This window comes from Pan troglodytes, chromosome 1 (genome assembly GCF_028858775.2).
Source record: "Pan troglodytes isolate AG18354 chromosome 1, NHGRI_mPanTro3-v2.0_pri, whole genome shotgun sequence".
NCBI lineage: Eukaryota > Metazoa > Chordata > Mammalia > Primates > Hominidae > Pan > Pan troglodytes.
In genome coordinates, this window is record NC_072398.2 from 99,130,199 (window position 1) to 99,153,911 (window position 23,713).

At 37.1% G+C, this 23,713-nt stretch overlaps 1 protein-coding gene across 13 annotated transcripts in view; it reads right to left on the reverse strand.

The window, feature by feature from the left end:
- The window catches only part of VPS45 (vacuolar protein sorting 45 homolog), a 78,456-nt gene that overhangs the window by 53,694 nt on the left and 1,049 nt on the right, over positions 1-23,713 (reverse strand). For 7 of the 13 annotated variants that reach the window (XR_010158448.1, XR_010158449.1, XR_010158452.1 and 4 more), the window contains exons 2-10: positions 22,937-23,071; positions 19,461-19,521; positions 15,366-15,445; positions 14,694-14,762; positions 14,447-14,584; positions 13,898-14,008; positions 10,208-10,342; positions 9,687-9,800; positions 8,786-8,953 (exon numbers count right to left, since the gene is read on the reverse strand). Coding sequence is in view for 6 of the 13 variants with exons in the window: in XM_001167625.7 (XP_001167625.1) it covers positions 8,786-8,953; positions 9,687-9,800; positions 10,208-10,342; positions 13,898-14,008; positions 14,447-14,584; positions 14,694-14,762; positions 15,366-15,445; positions 19,461-19,521; positions 22,937-23,071 (1,011 nt within the window). In the remaining 7 variants the exon portion in view is untranslated. Of the gene's footprint in view, positions 1-8,785; positions 8,954-9,686; positions 9,801-10,207; positions 10,343-13,897; positions 14,009-14,446; positions 14,585-14,693; positions 14,763-15,365; positions 15,446-19,460; positions 19,522-22,936; positions 23,092-23,713 lie in introns of all 13 variants that reach the window. The other 6 variants (XR_010158454.1, XM_054670367.2, XM_063814249.1 and 3 more) reach the window with 3 other exon arrangements.

Below are 23,713 nucleotides of genomic sequence, written 5' to 3' on the forward strand. Positions count from 1 at the left end.
TCCTTGCTGAAAGAAGGAACACTTACTATTTCCACGACTTGAATCAATACGGCACAAGAAAACTGACTAGTTGATTTGCAAACCCTACTGCTTTCTCTTAGTATTAATGATTGACCAGTGAAATGGAGACAAGTTGGTAGAATTTTACACAGACTGGGCTTGATCTCTAAGAAGCATCAGAACATGTCTCAACATGGTTGACAGAGATGAGTATGTAATAGCATGTAATCTCTACATTTAGTACTTAATGATTTTAAGAGGCAGGTACCGATAGGAAAGGGGGCCAGGAGAAGCCATGTTTACATTTTTAATCCTCATATTCAGGACCTTCCATATAGTACAGATTTATATTTATTATGCAGCAGAACAAATAATTTAATTCAAGTCAACAAATACTTTTGAGTCCCCATAAGGCAGTATGTCATGCACTGTTGCAGGCACACAGATAAGTTAAAGACAATTCCTGTCCCCAGTGAGTTCACAGTCAATGGGGTGAAGGATGATCAAAGTAATATAATTTATTCTGCTATATACATGTTTCTTTAATGTACTTTACTTCTGTGAGATGGATAAATATGGAAATGGTGTCAGTTTAACACAGAAGGCATATTGGTTCACATGTAATTTTTCCAGAATGGATAGGCTTTCTTATGATTAAAGGGGAAGCCTTACCAATACCTTAAGAAAAAAAGATGATAATCCTACAGAAGTGTGTTCTGCAAGAAGTATCTGGTTTTGTAGCTTCAAGAACTGTTGCACTTTCCACTGTGTTATGCTATATGGGGAAAGGGCAAGTGCAAATAAAAAGGATGCAAATATATTGCACTGTGTAAAAAAGCAAAACAAAACAAAATAACAATCAAACACTGATTGATGAAGAAAGCTGTCTCCATATGGTATTTTTAATTTTGACAAGGTAGTCTTTATGAGAAGTGAGTATTTTCAAGACCTTATAATTTGAAGAAAACATGAGCCCCAGGAATAAGGCTGCAGAGGATGGACTGGCTCTATTTCTAGGTGCAAATGCCGGTGGAGATTTAACCATGCTAGTATTTTTATTATAATTGTTACTATTTTTATTAGGGCTCTGATTTAAAAATTATATGAATTTTTTCTTTCTTTCTATAGTCATGTAGATTTTAAGTGGTCTGCTTATAACCCTATATTCTCATAACCCTTTTTTTAGTGCATGTTTTTATAGAATATGAGGTTTTTCAGGAACAAATATGTGGTGTTATAACAGAAACATGTATGCAAAAAACAAAACAAAAAGCAAAAGCTGAAAATCAGTGCAAAAGAGGAAGGGGAGAGAAAGGGGAAGAGAAAGTATATTGGGTTGTTGAGAAATTAGGAAAGACTTCACAGAGGTGACACTTGCCAAAGGTCCTGAAGAATCAGTAAATATTGGAACCAGTGTGAGAGACCAAAAGCAGTGGCACTATCAAAATAAATATGGAAATCAGAGGAAGAAATGGCTTGGTTTGAAAGGCTGGCAAGAGCCTTGAAGGGCACTGAATTCTGAGGACATAACTATCAACTATATGATTACTTTACAACTTACAAAATGCTTTCACATACATTATCTCTTTTGTACCTGACAACAACCATGTCCAATGTCTAAGAGCTCTTCTGTTCACACTGACTAGGGACTATGATGATAATGGGGAACCTCCCATGTAGCTTTCAAGTACAGAGTTCTCTGAGAGAGATTTCTATTGTTGATTTTTTGGGTTACTATTTCACTACCATCATCCTTAAGGGATCAAAAAGGGAGAAACTTCTCTTTGGTAGATTTCGATCCCAAATTCGTAAGATTTTTCTCATTTTTTTCCTTTCATGGGATCTTTCCCCTAGAGCAGCCACGGAATACAGCCCATTTAGGGTATCTGTTCAAATGTTCCACTATTTTCTACTATAATATGAAGAAATTTCAGGTACAAATTATGTATGTATCTCAATCAACAGCGTAAGTTTAAAACATTAAGAAATCCTGTTGGGGGCCGGGTGCCATGGCTTACGCCTGTAATCCCAACAATTTGTGAGGTCGAGGTAGGTGGATCACTTGAGGTCAGGAGTTCGAGACCAGCCTGGCCAACATGGTGAAACTCCCTCTCTACTAAAAATACAAAAAATTAGCAGGATGTAGTGGCGGGCGCCTGTAGTCTCAGCTACTCAAGAGGCTGAGGCAGGAGAATTGCTTGAACCTGGGAGGCGGAGGTTGCAGTGAGCCGAGATTACGTGCCACAGTACTCCAGCCTGGGCGACAGAGTGAAACTGTCTCAAATAAATAAATAAACATTTTTAAAAAATTTTTTAAAAAGAAAAGAAATCCCATTTGGGATTTCTGTTGTTACTTTTCTTATAGGCACAATGTCTCATTTCCTGCCCTTGCAGTCACTCTCTTACCACCTTTTCTGGCTGATCTGTCTCTGTACTTTTAAGCAAATCTGAGAAATCCAAGTAACTATAAATTCACAAAACTGGTATGATGACAGTCAAAGACTATTTGCAGTAATCAGTCTCTGCCCTTTTCTATTTACCTTCACTTGGATCTTGACTCTTGGCTGTTTCTTATTAGAGATAGTAAGTGTTGTTGATGATGACGTGGAGAAATAAGAACCCTTACACACAACTGGTGGGAATGTAAATTAGTACAGCCATTATGGAAAATAGTATGAAGATTCCTTAAAAAATTAAAAATAGAACTACTATATGATTTAGCAATCTAACTACTTGGTATATATCCAAAGGAAATGGAATCAGTATGTTGAAGAGATATCTGCACTCCTATGTTTACTGCAGCACTATTCAAAATAGCCAAGATATGAAATCAACCTAAACGTCCATCAACAGATGAATGGATCAAGAAAAGCAGTATTTAGGTCGGGCACAGTGGCTCAGGTCTATAATCCCAGCACTTTGGGAGGCCGATGCAGGTGGACTGCTTGAGCTCAGGAGCTGGGGACCAGCCTGGACAACATGGTGAAATTCTGTCTCTACAAAAATACAAAAATTAGCTGGGCATGGCGGTGTATACCTGTAGTCCCAGCTACTGGGGAGGCTGAGGTGGGAGAGTAGCTTGAGCCTGGGAGGCAGAAGTTGTAGTGAGCCAAGATTGCACCACTACCCTCTAGCCTGGGCGACAGAGCCAAACCCTGTCTCAAAAAAAAAAAAAGGGAAAAGAAAATGCAGCATATATATATATATATATATATATATATATATATATATATTTATTTATTTATTTATTATTCAGCCATGAAATAGAACAAAATCCTGTCATTTGTGGCAAAACAGATTAACCTGGAGGACTTACATTAAGTGAAATAAATCAGACACAGAAGGACAAATAGTGCACGATCTTACTCACATGTGGAATCTAAAAAGTTGTTCTCATTGAACTCATAGAAGTAGAGAGCAGAATAGCAGTTACCAGAGGATGGGATGGTGAAGGATAGGGGTGGTTAGAAATTGGTTAATAGGTACAAAGCTACAGTTAGATAGCAGGAATATGTTCTGGTGTTCTATTGCATAGTAGCATGAATAGAGTTAACAATAATGTATTATATATGTCAAAATAGCTATAAGAGAGGTTTTTAAATGTTCTTATCGCAAAGAAATGACAGATGTTTAAGGTGATGGATATGCTAATTACCCTGATTTGATCACTACACAATGTATACATGTATTGAAACATCACATTGTATTCCATAAATCTGTACAATCATTATGCATCAATCCTAAAAAAAATCCACTTCCATTCCTTGAGACTTGGTAGTGGTATTTAGATTGCCTGGCTTGACTCTTAGTTCTTTACTGAGGACTTGGCCCAGATCTGACCAGGCTTACTGCGAGTAATTATTTTGCCTACTTTTGAGCCCTTAGGACCCAACTCATGGCTCAGGTCCATGTTCTAGCTAGAGGCATCTATTCTCTCATGAAAAGAAACCTGTAGGTACAAGCTGAGTTCTTTCTTTTCTTTCAGCTGTATCGGTCCTTGGAGACGCAGGACCTTTTTGTCTGCCTTGATCCCACTTTATCCTTTGACTTCATTTTGAAGGATTTCCCTCATAACTACTTGACTTGTCAACTTGATTGACAGTGGCATACATTACATTGAGATTTCAGGGCACTAACCAGAGAAGAGGAGAAAAAAGAATCAGAGAGGCTTATAATTACAAAGCAGGTTATATGCTACACGGTAGTATTTATCTGTTGGAAATTAACTGAATTACATAATTTTTTGGTTTCTCTTATTAAATTTTCCATCAGCCTTGTGACTATTAGAAAAGAACACTGTCACATTATAACAATGACTGAGTAAAGAGCAAAACAGAAAATTGTCATCTACTTAAGAAGACAGGATTCGAAAACCTTGCACTGAACTCTAACATTTGTGTGGGCCTAATCAAGGAATAGGAAAAGCAAAGCAAAGCAAAGCAAAAATAGTGTCTTTGGAGATCAAGTTTCCTAAAGGAACTAACATTCATTTATAAGACATCAACGAGAAAACCATTCTTCTTTTCTGATATTTAGAGATTCTTCCATTGTTTCTGGCTAAATCTTTTTTTACTTTTCTGTTTTCTTCTATCAAAACTATGATAAAGCAGCACAGCAAGAAGAAATCATTATGACATACACACATTTCAAACTATTATACAGATTCCAGTTGGTCTTGGTAATAAAGATAGTCTCCATTTTTTTTTTGTTTTAGTTTAACCTAAAGAACAGGATCCCTTCTTTGTTATCTACTATATTAATGTAGTAAAGTCAGAGAATAACAAAATAAACCAACAGATTAGGACAGTAAGATGGAATTGGCAGAAGTCTTCCACATGCTGATCTGACAAAAATGAGCCTAACAGTTTGAGAGAACAGTGTTGTGGGAATATAAAAAGCTTATCAGGGAAAAATGATAGAAAGCAGACAAGACCCAGTTCTACTGACTGGTAAATACATCGGAGTCAGTATTCCTTTTCTTAATGACTAGTCAACATAAAATTGAGCTTTGCAGTAGATCTTCTGCTGATCAATACTGTTTCTAAAATACTGGCTAAATGTTGTTTTAGAATAAAAGGATCATTTTTACATTTAATTAATCAAAGTAAAATTGTCAGTCAGTTCAATGTGTCCCAACCACTTTTCTTATAATTTTAATGAGTGGCAAAACAAAACAAAACAAAACACACACACAAAAAAACCAAACACTTTTCTGAAATCAGAGAGATACAAGGCTATCACTGAACTAAAAAACATGTCTTGGATGCCATTAAGAAAATTAAATGTACCATCAAATAATAATACTCTTAATGTTGGTAGTTAATATTTCTCGAAAGCTGTAAGTACCAAGTACCATAAGTGTTTTACATGTATTAGCTCATTGCACTCTCACAACAATTTTGAGGTAAGTACTATTATTTTTCCCCCTTTATAGACAAAAGGACTGAGTTTTAGAGTGGTTAGGAATTATTTTCAAACCCAAGCCATCAAAGGCCCAAGCTCTTAGCCACTACTCTATACTGCTTCAAATAGAGCTCTTCCTCCTCATTTTTCTAATAAATATTTATTGAGTCCTTATTATGTATCATTAACAGGATGATTTGAGATCTTTATGAAAGGTCAGGAAAAAATATAAAATAGACTGGTTCCTCTCTCCAAATGAAAAACTGTGATACGACAACACAGGCTGGGCATGGGGGGCAGAGTATAGGGAGGATGGTAAGGGTGGAATTGCTCACTTTCTAAAGATGCTTTTCTTCATGGTATGGCAAATCTTCATTACTAATCAATAAATCTCTTCTGAGGATATGTATATGTTTCAGTGGTAGTAAATTTCACTTTGGTTCTAGTGAAATTCTTTCTAAATGAAATTTTCATTAGCCTACAAAATAATGGTTAGAATGGCAGCAATTTTTAAGTTAACTTTTAGCAATACATGAACTTTTTTTTCTTGTCATGATACTATTCAATAAAGCAAACCCCATCTCTACTCACAAACCTCATTTCATTGCTTCATGACGTATTATCATCTAAGGTCAAGCCAAGGAATGCTATAACCCCTCTAGAAGTCAGGCCCCTGACATCCACTTACTATCAAACAAAAGATCCCTTTATAGACTATTTAAGTTATGTTGCCAAATAAGTCGTTTATGATGGGGGACTCCAAATCAACTGCTCACTGTAAAATCCCAATACCCTAGACAAGAAAACCTTCAAAAGATAAGTTCTAAAAATAAAAAGTGGATCACAAATAGAATTTATATTTTTAAGTGACTATTTTTCTTTTAAAGTGAACACAAAAATAAAGTTTCAGACAAGTTATTACAAGAACTTTTTCTAATTGCTTTCCACATGTAGAGAGATACAAATAAAGACAGTAAAACTGGCTAGTGATTAAGTCTGGTTCTACTGTTTTCAAGGGAAAAATCAAATGATAAAGAAATATAAGAAATTTAAATTTAGTTACGGGACACAATTTTGTTTTTTATTTAATAAGAGGCAGAAAACTCATTTTTTGTGATAAATATCAGGACATTTCTATTAGGCCCACGAAACAACTATAAAATACTGTTAGTAGTGTTGTTTAAAGGCCAAGTTAAATAGATTAGGATACATCTTTACAAAGGATACTATTTAGTGATTAAAAAGAATGTGACTTTAGGTTCTGATCCAAAACCCAACAACAATAAGTCCCAGTAAAGACTCTGGTATAACTAGAGCACCCACAGGTAGACTTCTTTCTTTTGTTTGCACTATGTGTAAAAAAAAAATCATGCTTAGAGGAAGGGAACTAACATTTACAAAGCACCTATTACATGTGAAGCATTTTACATATCTCATTGAATCATCGTAACGGTCTGAAAGTTTGAAATCATAATCCCCAAGACTTGGGCAAATCAAGTAATTTTCCCAAAGAAACTTTGGTAAGGAGAGGTAGGATATAAGCCAAGCCAGTCTGGGTCCAAAACCTGAGTTGTTTCCAATATAACAGGTTGGCATTATTTTATAGAATAAAGTGGAACTGTAGCTGGGAAAGAAAGAAGCTAAGCTTTAGAATATAGGGCCCTATTAACAGGGAAATGTGCTTCTTATAAGTGGCTTAGAAATGGCTATTTCCTAAAGGACTCGTATTCCTAAATTACTTGTCAGTGACATCATACTTTGTCATTTCTCAGGAAACATGGAATTACCTCTGATTTATTCTATCTTTATATCCAGCCTGTCGTCTAATTCTTCTCCCTTTGAAATGTTTTTCAGTTCTGCCCCTTGCTGTACATTTTTACTACTATCACTGTAAGTCTACAAGTCTCTCTGACCTGTTTTTTCACCTCTAAAGCATCCTTACTAGGTTACATTTCCTAAAATACTGCCTTCCTCACCTCAACTTTCTACATAAGATCCTATACTGGATCTCTTTGCTTATCTCAGCAGGTATAAATTCTTACAAGCCTCTTCATAAAGCTTGTAAACTGTTTTTTGTTTACCAATTCAATTTTATCTAATTCTGTTTCATACTCACTCTCTACAGGTCAAACTGTTTATTACTTCCTCCATATTTCTACATCTTTGCTTTTGCTGCTCCTGGCTGAACTCCTCCCCCAAATTCTATTCATTCTTTTGTGGTCCATCCAAATCTTGCCTTCTCTAACCTCAAAACCTGTTACAGTCAGTATTACAATTATGACTTAATTCTCATCTTGAAACATTATCTAATTTTTTCTTGTGCTTTAGTTTTGTCTCTTCAATTAGACTATACATTTCTTGAGGCCAGAGTCTGATTATGTTGCTATTCTTCTAAAATCCTCCGGGAGCCCCCATCATTTTAAGATTAAAGCCCAGCTTCCTTCCAATGGCCATAACCTGGCTTCAGTCAGTCTTTCCAGTCTAAGACCACTCATCTTGTACCCTGGACTAGCCACACTGAACTATTCTCTGTTCCCATATATATATTTAAATATATGTATATTTCAAATATAAATATTTTATATATATATAGAAAAAATATATATATATCAATATTTATTTCTTCACATCTTCATGCCTGCATTCTCTCTGCTGAGAATGTTTATTCCTTTTCCCTGTTTGATGTTATTTTCCCTAAGAAGTGCTAAGAAGCCTCATCCTTGGGGAAAACAGTTGTCCTTCCTCTGTATTTCCATATTCCTTTGTAAATACCTCTAATATGGTACATAGTGCTTGGTATTACAATTGCTGGTTTAAATTTCTTTCTCCTCTACTGTAATGTGGTATCTTATTCATCTTTGTATTCAGATCCTCACAGCAGTAGTATATACATATAGCAGGCATTAATATGTTGGTGCGATGAAAAGCAGATCTTCAATAATGAAAAAACTTAGATAATACATTTTAATATATGTTTTATCTTTTAAAGTCTTCCTAACCACTCTGTGAGATGAGTATTAATATACCTATTTTACAAATAATGAAACTGGCTCAGAGATTAAGTCAACAGCTCCATGTCACAAAGCCTGTAAGTGGTATACCAAACACTCCAATCTAGATCTTCTGATTCTAGTTTGGTGCTCTTTCTAGTGGACTAGGCTGCCCTCATACTAATTAACTGAACCCTTGGGAATTGCACATTACACTTCTCTTGTGACTCTTTTTATAGATCTATCTTAAATAATATTAATTTGTGTTCTCATGTCAGCTCCTTGTCGGACTAAATTCCATGTTGATGAAGAAGGATTACTTGCCTTTTTATCTCTTGCTCTGCCTGGCACAGTGCTTTACACATAGTAGGTGCTCATCAAATTGGACTGACCTGGAGAGCACTAGAATGGTCATTTTGACAGGCCAGTTCTTGCTCAACCTCTGAAACCTCCAGCAGATTCCGCTCACTGACCAATCGAGACAGTTCTCCAACCACTGTCACATGCTTTGAAACAGTCCCAGACATTTTCTTGAACTGTGGATAATTCTCAACAAACGCCTGCCATGGGAAAAACATCAATGGGAGGTTCTGTTATTTTTTGACTGAGGATAAGCATGTACTGAATGGGGGTTGGGGAAAGCGGGGGTTGTTTTTCAGCCCAGATTAAAGCATCTACAACTTTCAGCCACATGGCATTTTGTTATGCTTAAGAAGAGAAGAACTGGTATATGTTGGTAGACTGAGTTGTTTTTTTTTTTTTTTTTTTTTTTTTTTTGAGACAGAGTTTTACTCTTGTTGCCCAGGCTGGAGTGTAGTGGCGTGATCTTGGCTCACTGCAACCTCCCAACCTCCGCCTCCCAGGTTCAAGGGATTCCCCCGCCTCAGCCTCCCGAGTAGCGGGATTACAGGCATGCGCCACCACACCTGGCTAATTTTGTATTTTTAGTAGAGACGGGGTTTCACCATGTTGGTCAGGCTGGTCTTGAACTCCCGACCTCAGGTGATCCGCCTGCCTCGGCCTCCCAAAGTGCTGGGATTACAGGCGTGAGCCACTGCTCCCAGCAATAGATTGAGTCTTTAAATAGTCCAGATATTACTGAAGAATGGAAAGAAGCACATGGCTTATCATAAAGTTTTCACTATATTGTTTAAAGACATTACAGAAAATAAGTCTCAAACCAAATAAAATCAATCAAGGTAGAAATTAGACCCAGAAGATTCCAAAAGTGTTGCTTACATGAATAGTACCAAACTGTCACATGTTTGTCATTCATGTACATGTTCAATTTACCTTCATGTCTGCTATTGATTCTAGTTTTTGCTGTTCTTTTGGTTTCTTCTTCTGAAAATCTTCCATGAGATTCTTTATATTGCTACCAATCTCAGCAAAGTTCAGGTACATATTCTGTGAAAAAGAAAGTTGGAAGCACACTTCATCAACTAGTCTGACTTTCAGACAACTTGAAAGAAGTGAAAAAGAATTTGGAACACAGAATTGAAGGGCAGGGAAATTCTATTTTAATTACCAAATTTGGACATTAGCTGGGACACTGTTGATGAATACCATTACTATTCTCACAAACAGCTACTGGAGGGGAGAGAAGTAAATAACTACGTGATCTCTATGAAAAAAAATTGCTAAAGGGTCAGAATCCAAGTCTTCTGCCTTCCCTTGAGAGGCAGTTTATGCACAGGATGCCCGTATCATCCTTTCACATGAAATCCCATGCCTGCCCCTATACTAACAAGCCAATATTGATCTTCTTACATAAAAACAACTAAAGACAATTTAAAAAAATTTAAACCACCTACATTAGCATAGAATTCATCATTTTCAGCAGATAGGACCACTTCTCTTAAGTCTTTACTGATTCCCGGCACTCTGGAAAGATCAATCCGATTGTTGTTTATGCCTAGTAGTTCGTGGACCATGGCCTGATATGTCCACTAAATAAAGAATTATGAAAAAAAAAGGTAACTGACAGAATATGGAAATAGTAAACGTTCAGGAAAACAAATAAAAACTGATAACATTCTTTAACTAGTCTTCTTTACATGAAGATTCTCGAGTTAAATTTTATTCATACTTTGTGCTATAAGCATTAAGACTGCCATTTTAATTGATTAAACACGGAAGAAAAGTCAAAATACTTTTAGATTTCATACTTTTGGAAAAAGGGCAGCAAGATTAATATTCTTGATAGAAAACAAATTAGAGCTATTATTAGCTCCAATTTTTTGCCTGTGAATTAAGAGTATATTTTTGGCTTCACAGATAGAGCTATATTGGTACTGCAGTTACAAGCTGTACCATTTCCTGTATGCTTCTATGGTTTTCTGCAGCATGAGAAGTGTGTTCTTGCAGATCTGAGTGGTACTATATTTGTCCTGGGAACACTAGTATTATCAGAAAAACCTTGTGAGTTGATCAAAACACTGGGATATTCAGAAACTTACCTTTGAACCCATTTTATTTTATATTTTTACCTAAGGGGAGTTGAGAGGAAGGACTGGTTTCCAGTCTCACAAATTGAGAATTTATTTGGTAAAACTGGAAATGAGAAATCTCCAAATTTTCCCTTTTCACCAATTATGGAGAATAGATTACTTTCAGTCATAGGTCTGTTAGACAAAATGAAGTATTTTCTAGCACGTTCCCTTCTGCATCTAGAATCTAAATGCTAGAAATGTTTATATACATATTTTATCTTAAGAAAACTAGATTTATTACGAAATAATTTAGAAGGTTATAAAAGAAGGTGCTTATTTCCTAAAAGATTTGCCAAAGGAATTCTTGAAAAAGCAAGTTCCATTAAGTCGCACTTAAAATAAGTACAACAAGGCTGGGCATGGTGGCTCATGCCTGTAATCCCAGCACTTTGGGAGGCTGAGGTGGGTGGATCACTTAAGGTCGGGAGTTCAAGACCGGCCTGACCAACATGGTGAAACCCCATCTCTACTAAAAATACAAAACTAGCCGAGCATGGCGGCACATGCCTGTAATCCAAGCTACTCAGGAGGCTGAGGCAGGGAATCACTTGAACCCAGGAGGCGGAGGTTGTAGTGAGCCAAGATCACACCATTGCACTCCAGCCTGGACAATAAGAGCAAAACTCCATCTCAAAAAAAAAAAAACGTAGAACAAAATGTTTTATGCTTTTACGGATAGCTTCTTGTACATGCTTCTAGCACTTACTCTATAATTAAAATTATGTTTATTTTTCTCATAATTGGACCATGAGCTCTTTGAGGGCAGAAATTGTAACTTTTAACCTTTTATCTCTAGTACTTAGTTTAGTACGTGGCACAAAAGAAGTCCCCAGTGAAATCTGTGGGATAAATAGTTGCTTTTCTTTGGGAGACAGAATAATAGGCAATTAATTTTCTTTCTACTTTTTGATAATATCAAAAGTTTCTTCGGTGAACATATATTACTTTGAATTTTAGGAATACAAGGCTATTTTATACTACAGAGAAGTTTCACTCCACAGATTTCCCTTAGCATTAACATTAGTACAAGCTGGGAAGAAACTGAAACATAGACTGTGCCTTTCTCTGTAAATACAAAGTCACAGCCGGGTGTGGTGGCTCACGCCTGTCATCTTAGCACTTTGGGAGGCCGAGTCGGGCAGATCACTTGAGGTCAGGAATTCGAGACCAGCCTGGCCAATATGGCGAAACCCTGTCTGTACTAAAAATATTTAATACAAAAATTAGCCAGGTGTGGGGGTGCGCACCTGTGATCCCAACTACTCAGGAAGCTGGGGCATGAGAATTGCTTGAACCTGGGAGGTGGAGGTTGCAGTGAGCTGAGATCACGCCAATCTGGGTGACAGAGAGAGACTCTGTCTCAATAAATACATACACACATACAAAATCACTATTAATAGAGCACCCGCTATGTGCACTGTTCTTATACTTGAAGGAGAAAAAACACTGGTGAGACTCAGTCTGCCTTGAAGAAATATGTAACGTAGGAGAGGATGTAAACAACCAAAGCTACAACATGGCAAGTACAGCATGAGACATGAGAGAGACACAAAGGTCTACAAGTCTACAGGGATTTTCAGGAGATAAGAACAATATCTGACTGAAAGAATACAGGCTTCGAGATGTTGAAGAATGGCTGGATGTTGGAGATGGCTTTTGAGTGTTTTTTTTTTTTTTTTTTTGAGACAAGAGTTTCGCTCTCGTTGCCCAGGCTGGAGGACAGTGGCATCATCTCGGCTCACTGCAACCTCTGCCTCCCAGGTTCAAGTGATTCTCCTGCCTCAGCATCCTGAGTAGCTGGGATTACAGGCGTCTGCCACCACGTCCAGCTAATTTTTTGTATTTTTAGTAGAGACAGGGTTTCATCATGTTGGCCAGGCTGGTCTCAAACTCAGGACCTCAGGTGATCTACCCACCTCGACCTCCCAAAGTGCTGGGATTATAGGTGTGAGTCACCGCGCCCGGCTCTTTTTTTTTTTTATTCTTTGCTATTATTCATATAAATCATTTTATTTATTTATTTATTTTTGGAGACGGAGTCTTGCTCTGTCGCCCCGGCTGGAGTGCAGTGGCATGATCTCAGCTTACTGCAACCTTCGCCTCCTGGGTTCAAATGATTCTCCTGCCTCAGCCTCCCAAGTAGCTGGGACTACAGGTGTGTGCAACCACACCCGGCTAATTTTTTTGTAGTTTTAGTAGAGACGGGGCTTCACCATGTTGGCCAGGTTAGTCTTGAACTCTTGACCTCAGGTGATCCAGCCACCTTGGCCTCCCAAAGTGCTGGGATTACAGGCGTGAGCGACCGTGCCCGGCCAGATTGAGTGGTTTTAACAGCAGCATTTTGATAGGTGAAGATGGGAAGAGAAGGTATTCCAAACATTCTAGAGTTTAGAAAGCAGTCACAGTAAAAGCATGCTGGCAGGAAACCATGTGGCATTATCTATGTAAGTGGTGAACTCTAGGTTTTATAAGAGGTTTAGCCCACATTGTGAAGGCTCTTGGATGCCAAGTTCAGGAGTTTCTTTTTAACCTAGTAGGCAAATGGGAACCAATGAAGTTTTTTAAGCCAAGAGTAATAAGATAGAGCTGTGCTTTAGGAAATTGTACTTGTGGAACATTTGGAGTGAGAAGAAATAAAAAGTAGGGAATGAAGTAGATGACTATTTCAATATTCTTGCAAGAGATTAGGATCTAGACCAAGGCAATGGCTGTAAGCATGGAAATGAGGAGACAGAAGGAAACACAGGGAAATAGAATCTACAGAATTAGGAAGCTGTCTTGATTAGGGGTGGAGGTACTGGCAGAAAGGTACAGGAGAGATGAAGCAGAAGAGATATGATGACAGTGGATGGAAGAATCATGATACCAAAACACCAGGAAATACAAAGCAAAACCAAGAATAGCTAAAAATAAGGAGGCAAATAAATGGACCATGCTTTTACTTCCCTATCTGTATTTTGATGAATATCACTTAAAATTATCCTTCTATTATGCCAAGAAAGGGTTTTGTACCTGGTTTAGCAATGGGGTGATGGCATCATCACAGCGATCTAAAATAAGGAGCAATGGAGGAACCTCTGTCCGACGGAATTCAAACAGTTCATATTCTTTAGTTATCACTTGCTGTGGGTGAGAGAGAAAGATGGTTTGTGCAACCATCTAGTTACATATAGAAACGATATAAATAGGAAATTAATAAACGCTACATTTAACAATAGTTCTTTGCACCCACATAGATCTTCCATATGAAGGATTCAAAAGTCTCACAAAGTTTAGTAGCATACTATTTAAGAGGTTAGGATATGAAACCCTATTTTATAAGTGGTTTAACTGGACCAAAAAAAAGTTAAATAGCTTGTGAATGTTTCTTGGGTTAAACCTAAGAATCTTAGCTCTAATTGTTGCTTTTTGTTTTACATTACATATACCTACCTCTTTTCTCGGAAACCTAACATACAATCATCTCCTTGGTTGTAAATAAACTATTCCTTTAGTTTCTGAAATATGATAGAGAAATGAATGGCCTTTATGTTTTGGAACCAGGAATAGGTAATGCCATACCTTAACGCACTCTGCAAGTCTCTTTGCTGCCTCTGATGAGAGCTGATAACGAATCATGGGACACTTCTTCAGAGATAAAAGGAGAGCTGTAAGCCCTTGAGTTGTTCTAGATAGCTGGGCTGGATCCCAATTTCGACCCTTTTTGTTAAAAACATATATTCAGAGAAAATATTTGAATTTTCTCTTACAAGTCTAATTATTTGCTGAATTAACCCTCGACTGATAAATTAAACCTTTCCTTCCATACCTGGCAGCAACCCAAAATATTGAGGGAAAACAAATGTGGGTTCACAGCAATGTAATCACCATAAAATTCCTGCAAATAAAGCACCAAGAATAGTCATTCCATAAACTTCAATTGTATCAAGCAGTAATATTTTCATAAGTGATATAATATGATATAGCCAAACTTTGTGAAATACAGGTGTAAAGAGATACAAAATTGTTCAATTAATAATTGGGTAACAACAGTCAACGTGGGAGAATTAAAATAATTACAAAAGAGTAGCAATAATAATAAATCTAACAAATAAAGGTTGTAAGGTTATACACATTATATTTCTGGAGACCTCTATGCATACTTATCAATTAGTAAAAATAAAATACTGCTAATAGGAGATACAATGTTCTACTCAGATAAAAAAGAACTTTGCTGTCCAATGTGTTGTCATGAGAGAGAATATAATTTAAAACAGGTATTCTTTTTATTCATTTATCACCTATCACATCCTTCTGAAAAATTCAAAACTAGTTTATTTGCTGCCTCTGAAAACAATATTACTCATTTATGTGATAAACATATTCAAGTATTCATAATAAAACTTCTTTTGAGACAGACCTTTCCTTATTTTTTATTTTTAGACTCAAATATTTAAAAAGGGCCAACATACGAGATGTGTTACAGGACCAATATGTTTACCTGAACCTCAGCCACAACTTCCTGTTCATCAGCTTCAGCCAATGACTTCACGTCACTCTTGCTGATCACATTACTGAAATCTGAAACACATGAGTTGGGGTTGACTCAAAGGAGAGAATTTCTGCTGCAATATATGTAAAAGGGCCTGATAGTTAAAGCCTAATGAATAAGTGACCTTCAAATTGGAATGGGTAGCAAAAATATATTTAATCCACAAATTCATAATTTTATATATATATATATATATATATATATTTTAAAAGGACTGGCCAGGCGCGGTGGCTCACACCTGTAATCCCAGCACTTTGGGAGGCTGAGGCAGGTGGATCATGAGGTCAGGAGATTGAGACCATCCTGGCTAACACGGTGAAACCCCGTCTCTACTAAAAATACAAAAAAAAAATTAGCTGGGCGTGGTGGCGGACGCCTGTAGTCCCAGCTACTCGGGAGGCTGAGGCAGGAGAATGGCATGAACCCGGGAGGCAGAGCTTGCAGTGAGCACTGCACTCCAGCCTGGGCGATAGAGCAAGACTCCATTGGAGGAATTGGAGAATGAGAATACTAGGGAAGTAAGTCATTTTATTGAAAATAAGGAGAAAGAAGTAAACTTTCATGCTGTCTTTTATATATAAACTGTACTACCAGGTAACCAAATAGATGAGGGAAAATTTTTCTTTGTGAAAACATTCCAGCTCAACAATAACTAACAAATGTTAATGACAGAATTAGAATATCATCATTTTTTCTAACCCCCAATGAATCAATTGAATGCACCCAGGCATTGAGCATCAGCAGCTGCTAATATCAAAAGAATAAGCAGCCAATGAAAGCACACAATACCACCTATAAAGTATTCTTGCCAAGAAGAAATCGAATCTTAACCTAATTAAGGCTCTGTATTCACCTATGAATTTACAGGAACTAGAAGACAGAGGAATATTTTAAACTTCAAGGAACATGTTAAACTACCCCCTGGGGATGCAATCAGCAAGATCCAGACTGTGGAAAACTTAACAGTTTCTTCAATAAATAAATTGCATGGGGCAGCAGGGGCAGGGGTGGGAGGACCTATACAGAAGATTAAGAAACTTAACATATCAACCAACAGCAATGTGTGAACCTTACTTTGATCCCGATTTTAAAAAACTGTAAAAAAAAAAAAAAAAAAAAAAAGACAATTTTAAATTTGAATGCTGAATGGTTATTTGAAAATGGTACTAAGAGTTCAAGACCAGCCTGGGCAACATCACTTGAACCTGGGAAGTTGAGGTTACAGTGAGCCGAGATCATGCCACTGCACTCTGTCTGGGTGACAGAGGGAGACTGTGTCTCAAAAAAAAAAGAATAAATAATTATTTTTCACTTTTAATCTAGATGTAATAATGGAAATGTGTTTTTAAAAAAATGAGTCCTTATCTTTTAGAGATGCCTACTGAAATACTTATGGATAAAATTATATGTCTTAGATTTGCTTTAAAATAATATTGCTGGAGAAGTAGGTGACAGTATAGCTAAAACAAGATTGGGTGAGGCTCAATAATTGTTGAAACCAGCTGATAGGTACATTGGAACTTATGATACTATTCTACTTTTGTGTGTCTTTAAAAGTTCGGTGCGGTGGCTCACACCTGTAATCCCATCACTTTGGGAGGCCAAGGTGGGCAGATCACACATGCAATTACCATATGACTCAGCAGTTGCACTCCTGGGGGTTATTTATCCCAGAGAATGAAGACTTAATGTTCACATAAAAATCTGTACACAGATATTTATAGCAGCTTTATTTGTAATAGCCAAAACTGGAAACAACTCATATGTCCTTCAATGGTGTATAGTTAAACAAACTGTGGTACATTCATACCATGGAATACTACTCAGCAATAAAAAGAAATGAACTATTTTTAAATTAAGAAAACTTTTTTTTTTGCAGTTCCAGCTCAAAGGAGGAATGAACTATTAATACACACAACAGCTGAGGTGTGGTGGCTCATGCCTGTAATCCCAGTACTTTGGGAGGCTGAAGCGGGCGTATCACCCAAGGTCAGGAGTTTGAGACCAGTCTGGACAACCAACACGGTGAAACCCTGTCTCTACTAAAAAAAAATACAAAAATTAGCTGGGCGTGGTGGTGTGCACCTGTAATCCTAGCTACTCGGGAGGCTGAGGTGGGAGAATCGCTTGAACCCGGGAGGTGGAGGTTGCAGTGAGTTGAGATGGCGACACTGCACTCCAGCCTGGGTGACAAAGCAAGACTGCTTCTCGGACAAAAAAAAACCAAACACACACACACACACACACACACACACACACACACACACAACAGCCTGGATGACTCTCCAGAGAATTATGCTGAGTGAAAAAAGCCAGTCCCAAAAGATTATATGCTGTATGATTTCATTTATAGAACATTCTTCGAATGACAAAATATAAAATGGAGAAAATATTAGTGGTTACCAGGGTTAATGAGGGGGTTGGGGTGGGACAGAAGTCCATATAAGCTAATAAAAGGGATCCTTATAGAGATGAAAATGTTGTGTATCCTGACTGTATCAGTGTTAACATCTTGGTTGTGATATTGTACTATCATCATGTAAGATACTACACAGGAGAAAGCTGGGTAAAGGGTATCTGGGATCTCTGTATTATTATTCGTTGTTTTTTTTTTAACTGCACATGAATCTACAATTACTTCAAAATAGAAAGTTTAATTTTAAAAAGAAAACCTGTGACTATTAGCCAAAAACAAACAGACAAAAACAAACAAAAATTAAGTTGCCACAGATTAATAAAATTGCCTATTTTTACCTCTTGGGGCGTCGTGCACTGAAAACCCACTGGACAAGCTTTATGTAACTTTTCAATTCTACACAGAACTGAATGAAATAAAATATGAGAGAGCTCTTATATATATATATAGTCTTTTCGCAAATGTTAATTTTTTGTATCATTATTCTATTTAAGTAGTATACGCTGAAGAAAGTATGTACATCTTAGACTGTAGTCTAAACCTTAAAACTCTAATACCTTTAAGTAAGCTTTAAAACTTCTCAAATGCCCTACTTACTGTTAAATCTAGTCCTTGGTTTTGGAAATGTTACCAAATAGACTACACTAACACTATTAACATAAAGATAAATAATGACATCTAGAGGAGAATGGATGTAACTTCTACAGCCGAATGTATTGGATCAAAAAAATCCATGTAAATTGTATAGTAAACACAAGCCTAGTTTATTTCCAGACCTCCCCTACCTAACCCCCACTCCAAGAAAGTTGTGCACATAAGAGATCACTACCTGATGATTTATACTTTCAGTGCATTAAATATAGTAACAAAGAGAAGTGAAAGGCTTTTATCTGGTATGTAAAGTAAATTTCTGCTTTTCCAGCAAACTCAAGTATTACCTTCCCACTTCAAAAAATAAATCAGCTTCCATGCCTCAATTTTTAAGTGTAAAATAGGGATAAGTATATACTTTTTTTTTTTTGGCAGGGGTGAGATGTGAAATCTGTCTACTTAAAACTTTTGACTTACAAAGCATCTTGAAAGGCAAAGTAAAACGTAAAATTTTTAATTTAAGCAATCAAAGATGAATGGAAATCACATTTAGCCCTCTGAAACAGAATACTGGTCAAAAGATTTTTTTTTTTTTTTTTTTGAGATGGAGTTTCGCTCTTGTTGCCCAGGCTGGAGTGCAATGGCGCAATCTCGGCTCACTGCAATCTCCGCCTCTCCGGTTCAAGCGATTCTCCTGCCTCAGCCTCCCAAGTAGCTGGGATTACAGGCATGTGCCACCATGCCCAGCTAATCTTGTATTTTTAGTAGAGATGGGGTTTCACCATGTTGGTCAGGCTGGTCTCAAACTCCTCACCTCAGATGATCCGCCCACCTTGGCCTCCCAAAGTGCTGGGATTACAGGTGTGAGCCACCGCGCCCGGCAGGTCAAAAGATTTTTAATACTTTGGAAGGACATTAAATAAACTAGACTTTTATAGTGACAGATTCAATGAAGTTATTGATGATATGAAGGGCTCAATGAAACACACTAACTGGGATGTTGTTACATGTTTGAAAAAGTGAACTAACATACTTACAAATGAAATATATAGTGTATTTGGGTCTTCGGAGCTCCTGAATCATATAATCCACATTCTCCTAGAAAATGAAGAACAAGCAAACAAAATATGAGGAGAGTTGCTTAAGGAAAAAAGTAATAAGCATTCACCCATTGATTTGTTTGTTTACTGCATCTACTGCATATTGAAGTCTAGGTTAAGTGTGCTTATGTTGGTGGGTAAGGGCTGGAGACAAAAGAGATAAATTAAATACAATGATCGGGAATCATATATTATTTAATAATATGTGTATAATATTAAATATTAACCAGCTGCATTTTGGCCAAATTAAGATAAAGAATATAAAGGACACAGATGTTGAAACACAACATAAAATTGATTATAATTCTGCAAACTCACATCAAGCTGCTTGTCTATAAATTGTATTCATTTGCTCAAAATTCTTTTTTTTTTTTTTTTGAGATTAAGTCTCACTCTGTTGCCCAGGCTGGAGTGCAATGGCACAATCTTGGCTCACTGTAACCTCCGTCTCCTGGGTTCAAGCAATTCTCCTGTCTCAGCCTCCCAAGTAGCTGAGATTACAGGTTTGTGCCACCATACCCAGCTAATTTTTTGTAATTGTAGTAGAGACGGGGTTTCACCATGTTGGCCAGGCTGGTCTCGAACTCCTGACCTCAACTGATCCACCTGGCTTGGCCTCCCAAAGTGTTAGGATTACAGGCGTGAGCCACTGCGCCTGGCCTGATCAAAATTCCTATATAGAGCATCAAATGTGTCTATTCCTTTAAAAATTAACATTCAAGAGAAAATAAAGTTAATTATATTCACTTTGGCTTTTAATTTATTGGGATGTAAGACTGCACAACTACAATGTTTGTGAAGTATTTGCAAGTAGCAGGCTAAGATCTTTTCTATAATTACATTGTTTTAAAATAAAGTATGAAAGTTTAAAACAAAAAAGTTGATTTTTATATGGTCAAAATATAAGATTCCAATTACATAAGATTATAATGCAGGTTTTATTGATTTTTGATACTATAACACCTGGTTAAATTTCAATATAAATTGTTCCCTAAACATATTAATTTGTTTTAAAAATCACATTTCTTTACAGAATTAAAAAAAAGTAAGCAATATATACTGCTTATTAATGGGGAAAGGGTTTTAAAAATTGTAATTTAGATTTAAAAATGCAATTTAGATTTCAAATTAACTTTATAATATAATCTTAAGGCAAAAAATTTAAATAATAAATCTTTTAAACCTCAATTACTTCCTCGTAATATGCTAGGCAAAAATAACAAAGTGAATTAAAAGATTCTTAAAAGTTCAGACAATGTGGAAAAAGACAAAAGAGAATATATAAAAGAGGAAAAAGAAAAAGGAAAGATTCTTTTTTAAAAATTATTTTTAATTTTTATTTTATTATTATTTTTTGAGACGGAGTCTTGCTCTGTCGCCAGGCTGGACTACAGTGGCGTGATCTCAGCTTACTGCAACCTCCGACTCCCTGGTTCAAGCGATTCTCCTGCCTCAGCCTCCCTAGTAGCTGGGACTACAGGCGCCTGCCACCACGCCTGGCTAATTTTGTTGTTGTTGTTTTTTTTTTTTGTATTTTTAGTAGAGACGGGGTTTCACCATGTTGGCCAGGATGGTCTCGATCTCCTGACCTCGTGATCCGCCTGCCTTGGCCTCCCAAAGTGCTAGGATTACAGGCGTGAGCCACCGCGCCCGGCCAAAAGGAAAGATTCTTAAAAGAGTTCGAGAGACAGTACATAACAGTGAAAGAATTTCTCTAATAAAAAACATTAGGAAATAATGAACTAGATGATCTCTAACATATCTCTTGAACCAAAATTTCATGACTAAGAGCTACAAATATGAAACAATTGGAAACTATTATAACACAGCATGTGTTCATTAATTCAGCAACTGTTTACTGAGTGTCCACTGTGTGACAGGAATTGGGAATATAGGGTGAGAAAAAACAGATATCATATCTGTTTTCATGGAGCTTACTGCTGGTAATCACATAAACCATATAAAAGTTCAAACCATTACACACAATAGGGAGATAAAGATGGTGTTGTAAATGCATATAAGGGGCAGGTTTGACCTGGTCAGCAAAAACAGTGAAGGGTTACTTGAAGAAGTTAAGTTCCAGGCAGAGGAAGAAGACTATGCAAACGTCCCGTGGCATGACGGGACAAGGGGAATATAGCGGATTGATATATATAGGGTGATTAAGATGCAGAGTGCAAAAGGGGAATGGTTCGAAATGAGGCTGGAGAAATGGTAGAAACCAGACCATGCTGCACCTTGAAGGCTACAATTAAGGAGTTTTGCCCTTATCAGAAAAGCAATGAGAAGTCATTCAAGGATTTCAAGCAGGAGTGTCATGATCAAATTTGCATTTTGGAAAGTTCATATGCACAAGCATGATAAAATGCATTAGAGTTGAAGAACATGAATATGAATCAAGAAAGTATAACAGCCGGGCACGGTGGCTCACGCCTGTAATCCCAGCACTTTGGGAGGCCAAGGCGGGCGGATCATGAGGTCAGGAGATCGAGACCATCCTGGCTAACACAGTGAAACCCTGTCTCTACTAAAAATACAAAAGAATTAGCCGGGCGTGGTGGCGGGCACCTGTAGTCCCAGCTACTCGGGAGGCTGAGGCAGGAGAATGGCGTGAACCCGGGAGGCGGAGCTTGCAGTGAGCCGAGATTGCGCCACTGCACTCCAGCCTGGGCGACAGAGCGAGACTCCATCTCAAAAAAAAAAAAAAAAAAAAGTGTAACAAATAAGATTAAAATAGGAAAGGCTTTTTAAAGGAGAGACTCAAGCTAGATTTAGAAGATGATGGATAAAAAGTGACAAATGGCCAAATAACTTTTAATCAGTGGAAGAAAAAAACAAACAAACAAGGAACAGGAATGAGCATGTAGAATTGCTCATTCCAACAGTAGCCTAGCTGGCTATAGAGGAGAAGCAGACCTAGGACATAGGAAGGCTGGATACACATGGGCAGATCAAACCAACAAAGTAGGGCTTTAATTGCTGGGCTAAATATAGATTTAATCATGGAAGTAACATCAAGCCACCACAGGTTCCTGAGCATAAATGTGAATAAAGTGGCAAAGATTCAAGACACTCATAGCTGTATATAAAATTAAGTGTTGATGGTGTTCAATGTGACAGATACGGAGGTTAATCCAGGAATAAAGTAATGTGGGTCTCCGTTAAGAGTAGTTCATTAGTGGCAATGGGAATGGCTGTGAACCTAAAAAACATCTTGAAGGAAGAACTGGCTGTAAGGGGTCAACTGAAATATGGAAACAAAACAAGAAAAATGAAGGTTATAACACTGATGAACCAGGATAATTATGATGCCACAAATTATGATAATACAAATTTATTTTGCCTTCTTAATGCTTTCAGATCAGAGTGTTCTGCATCTGCCTGGGCAGATGGAAGCTCAGTTTATGCAGTACCTTTGTAGGTCGAAGAAAACAAATTGCCTTCAGGTGTTTCATGATCTCTCGATTTTGAGAATCAATGCGTTCAAAGAGGTACACTTCCTTCTGTAGAATCTCCGATTGTGTGTATACCATACTCACTATGCCAGTCTGTAAAAACAAAAGATTAACTAAAAGTATGCTAGTCTAGAATAATAAAAACAAGTAGCACATCTAACCCTCTTTTTTCATTAATACTTAGCTGGATAACTTAAATAGTAATATACGGAAAACATTTACTGAACATCCAAACAGGTAGGTAACATACGAGAATGAAAAATACGCTCTATCCTTTCAGCTGAAGCTTCAAGATTAAAAACAAAAAACATGGTCTCTTTGAACAGGAACAATCCATAAGTTTCCAAAAATATTTTTTTCTATCACCTTAAAGAGTTTTGTTTTCTGGTCTGTGGCCAACAAATAATCTGTCATTTCAGCTTGAGCTCCAACAGCTTTACTTTAAAAACACAATGTTGAGTGGAAACAGTAGGCCCATCCCAAAGTCTTCCAAGTGCTCTGACATATTAATGATTTCTTGGCGGAGACATTTAGAAAAGGATTTCTGATTCCAATAAATTGTTCCGGGTAGAAGTAGTCTCTGGGCAGTGGCTGGAGCCATGTAGACTGAAAACCCACCGGGCAAGCTTTATATAAACAACTTTTCAATTCCACACAAACCGACCCTCATTTTCGTATCTTTAATTAAATGCTAAGTCCTACAGTGGAATGGGACCAGCAATTGTAAGGTTGAGA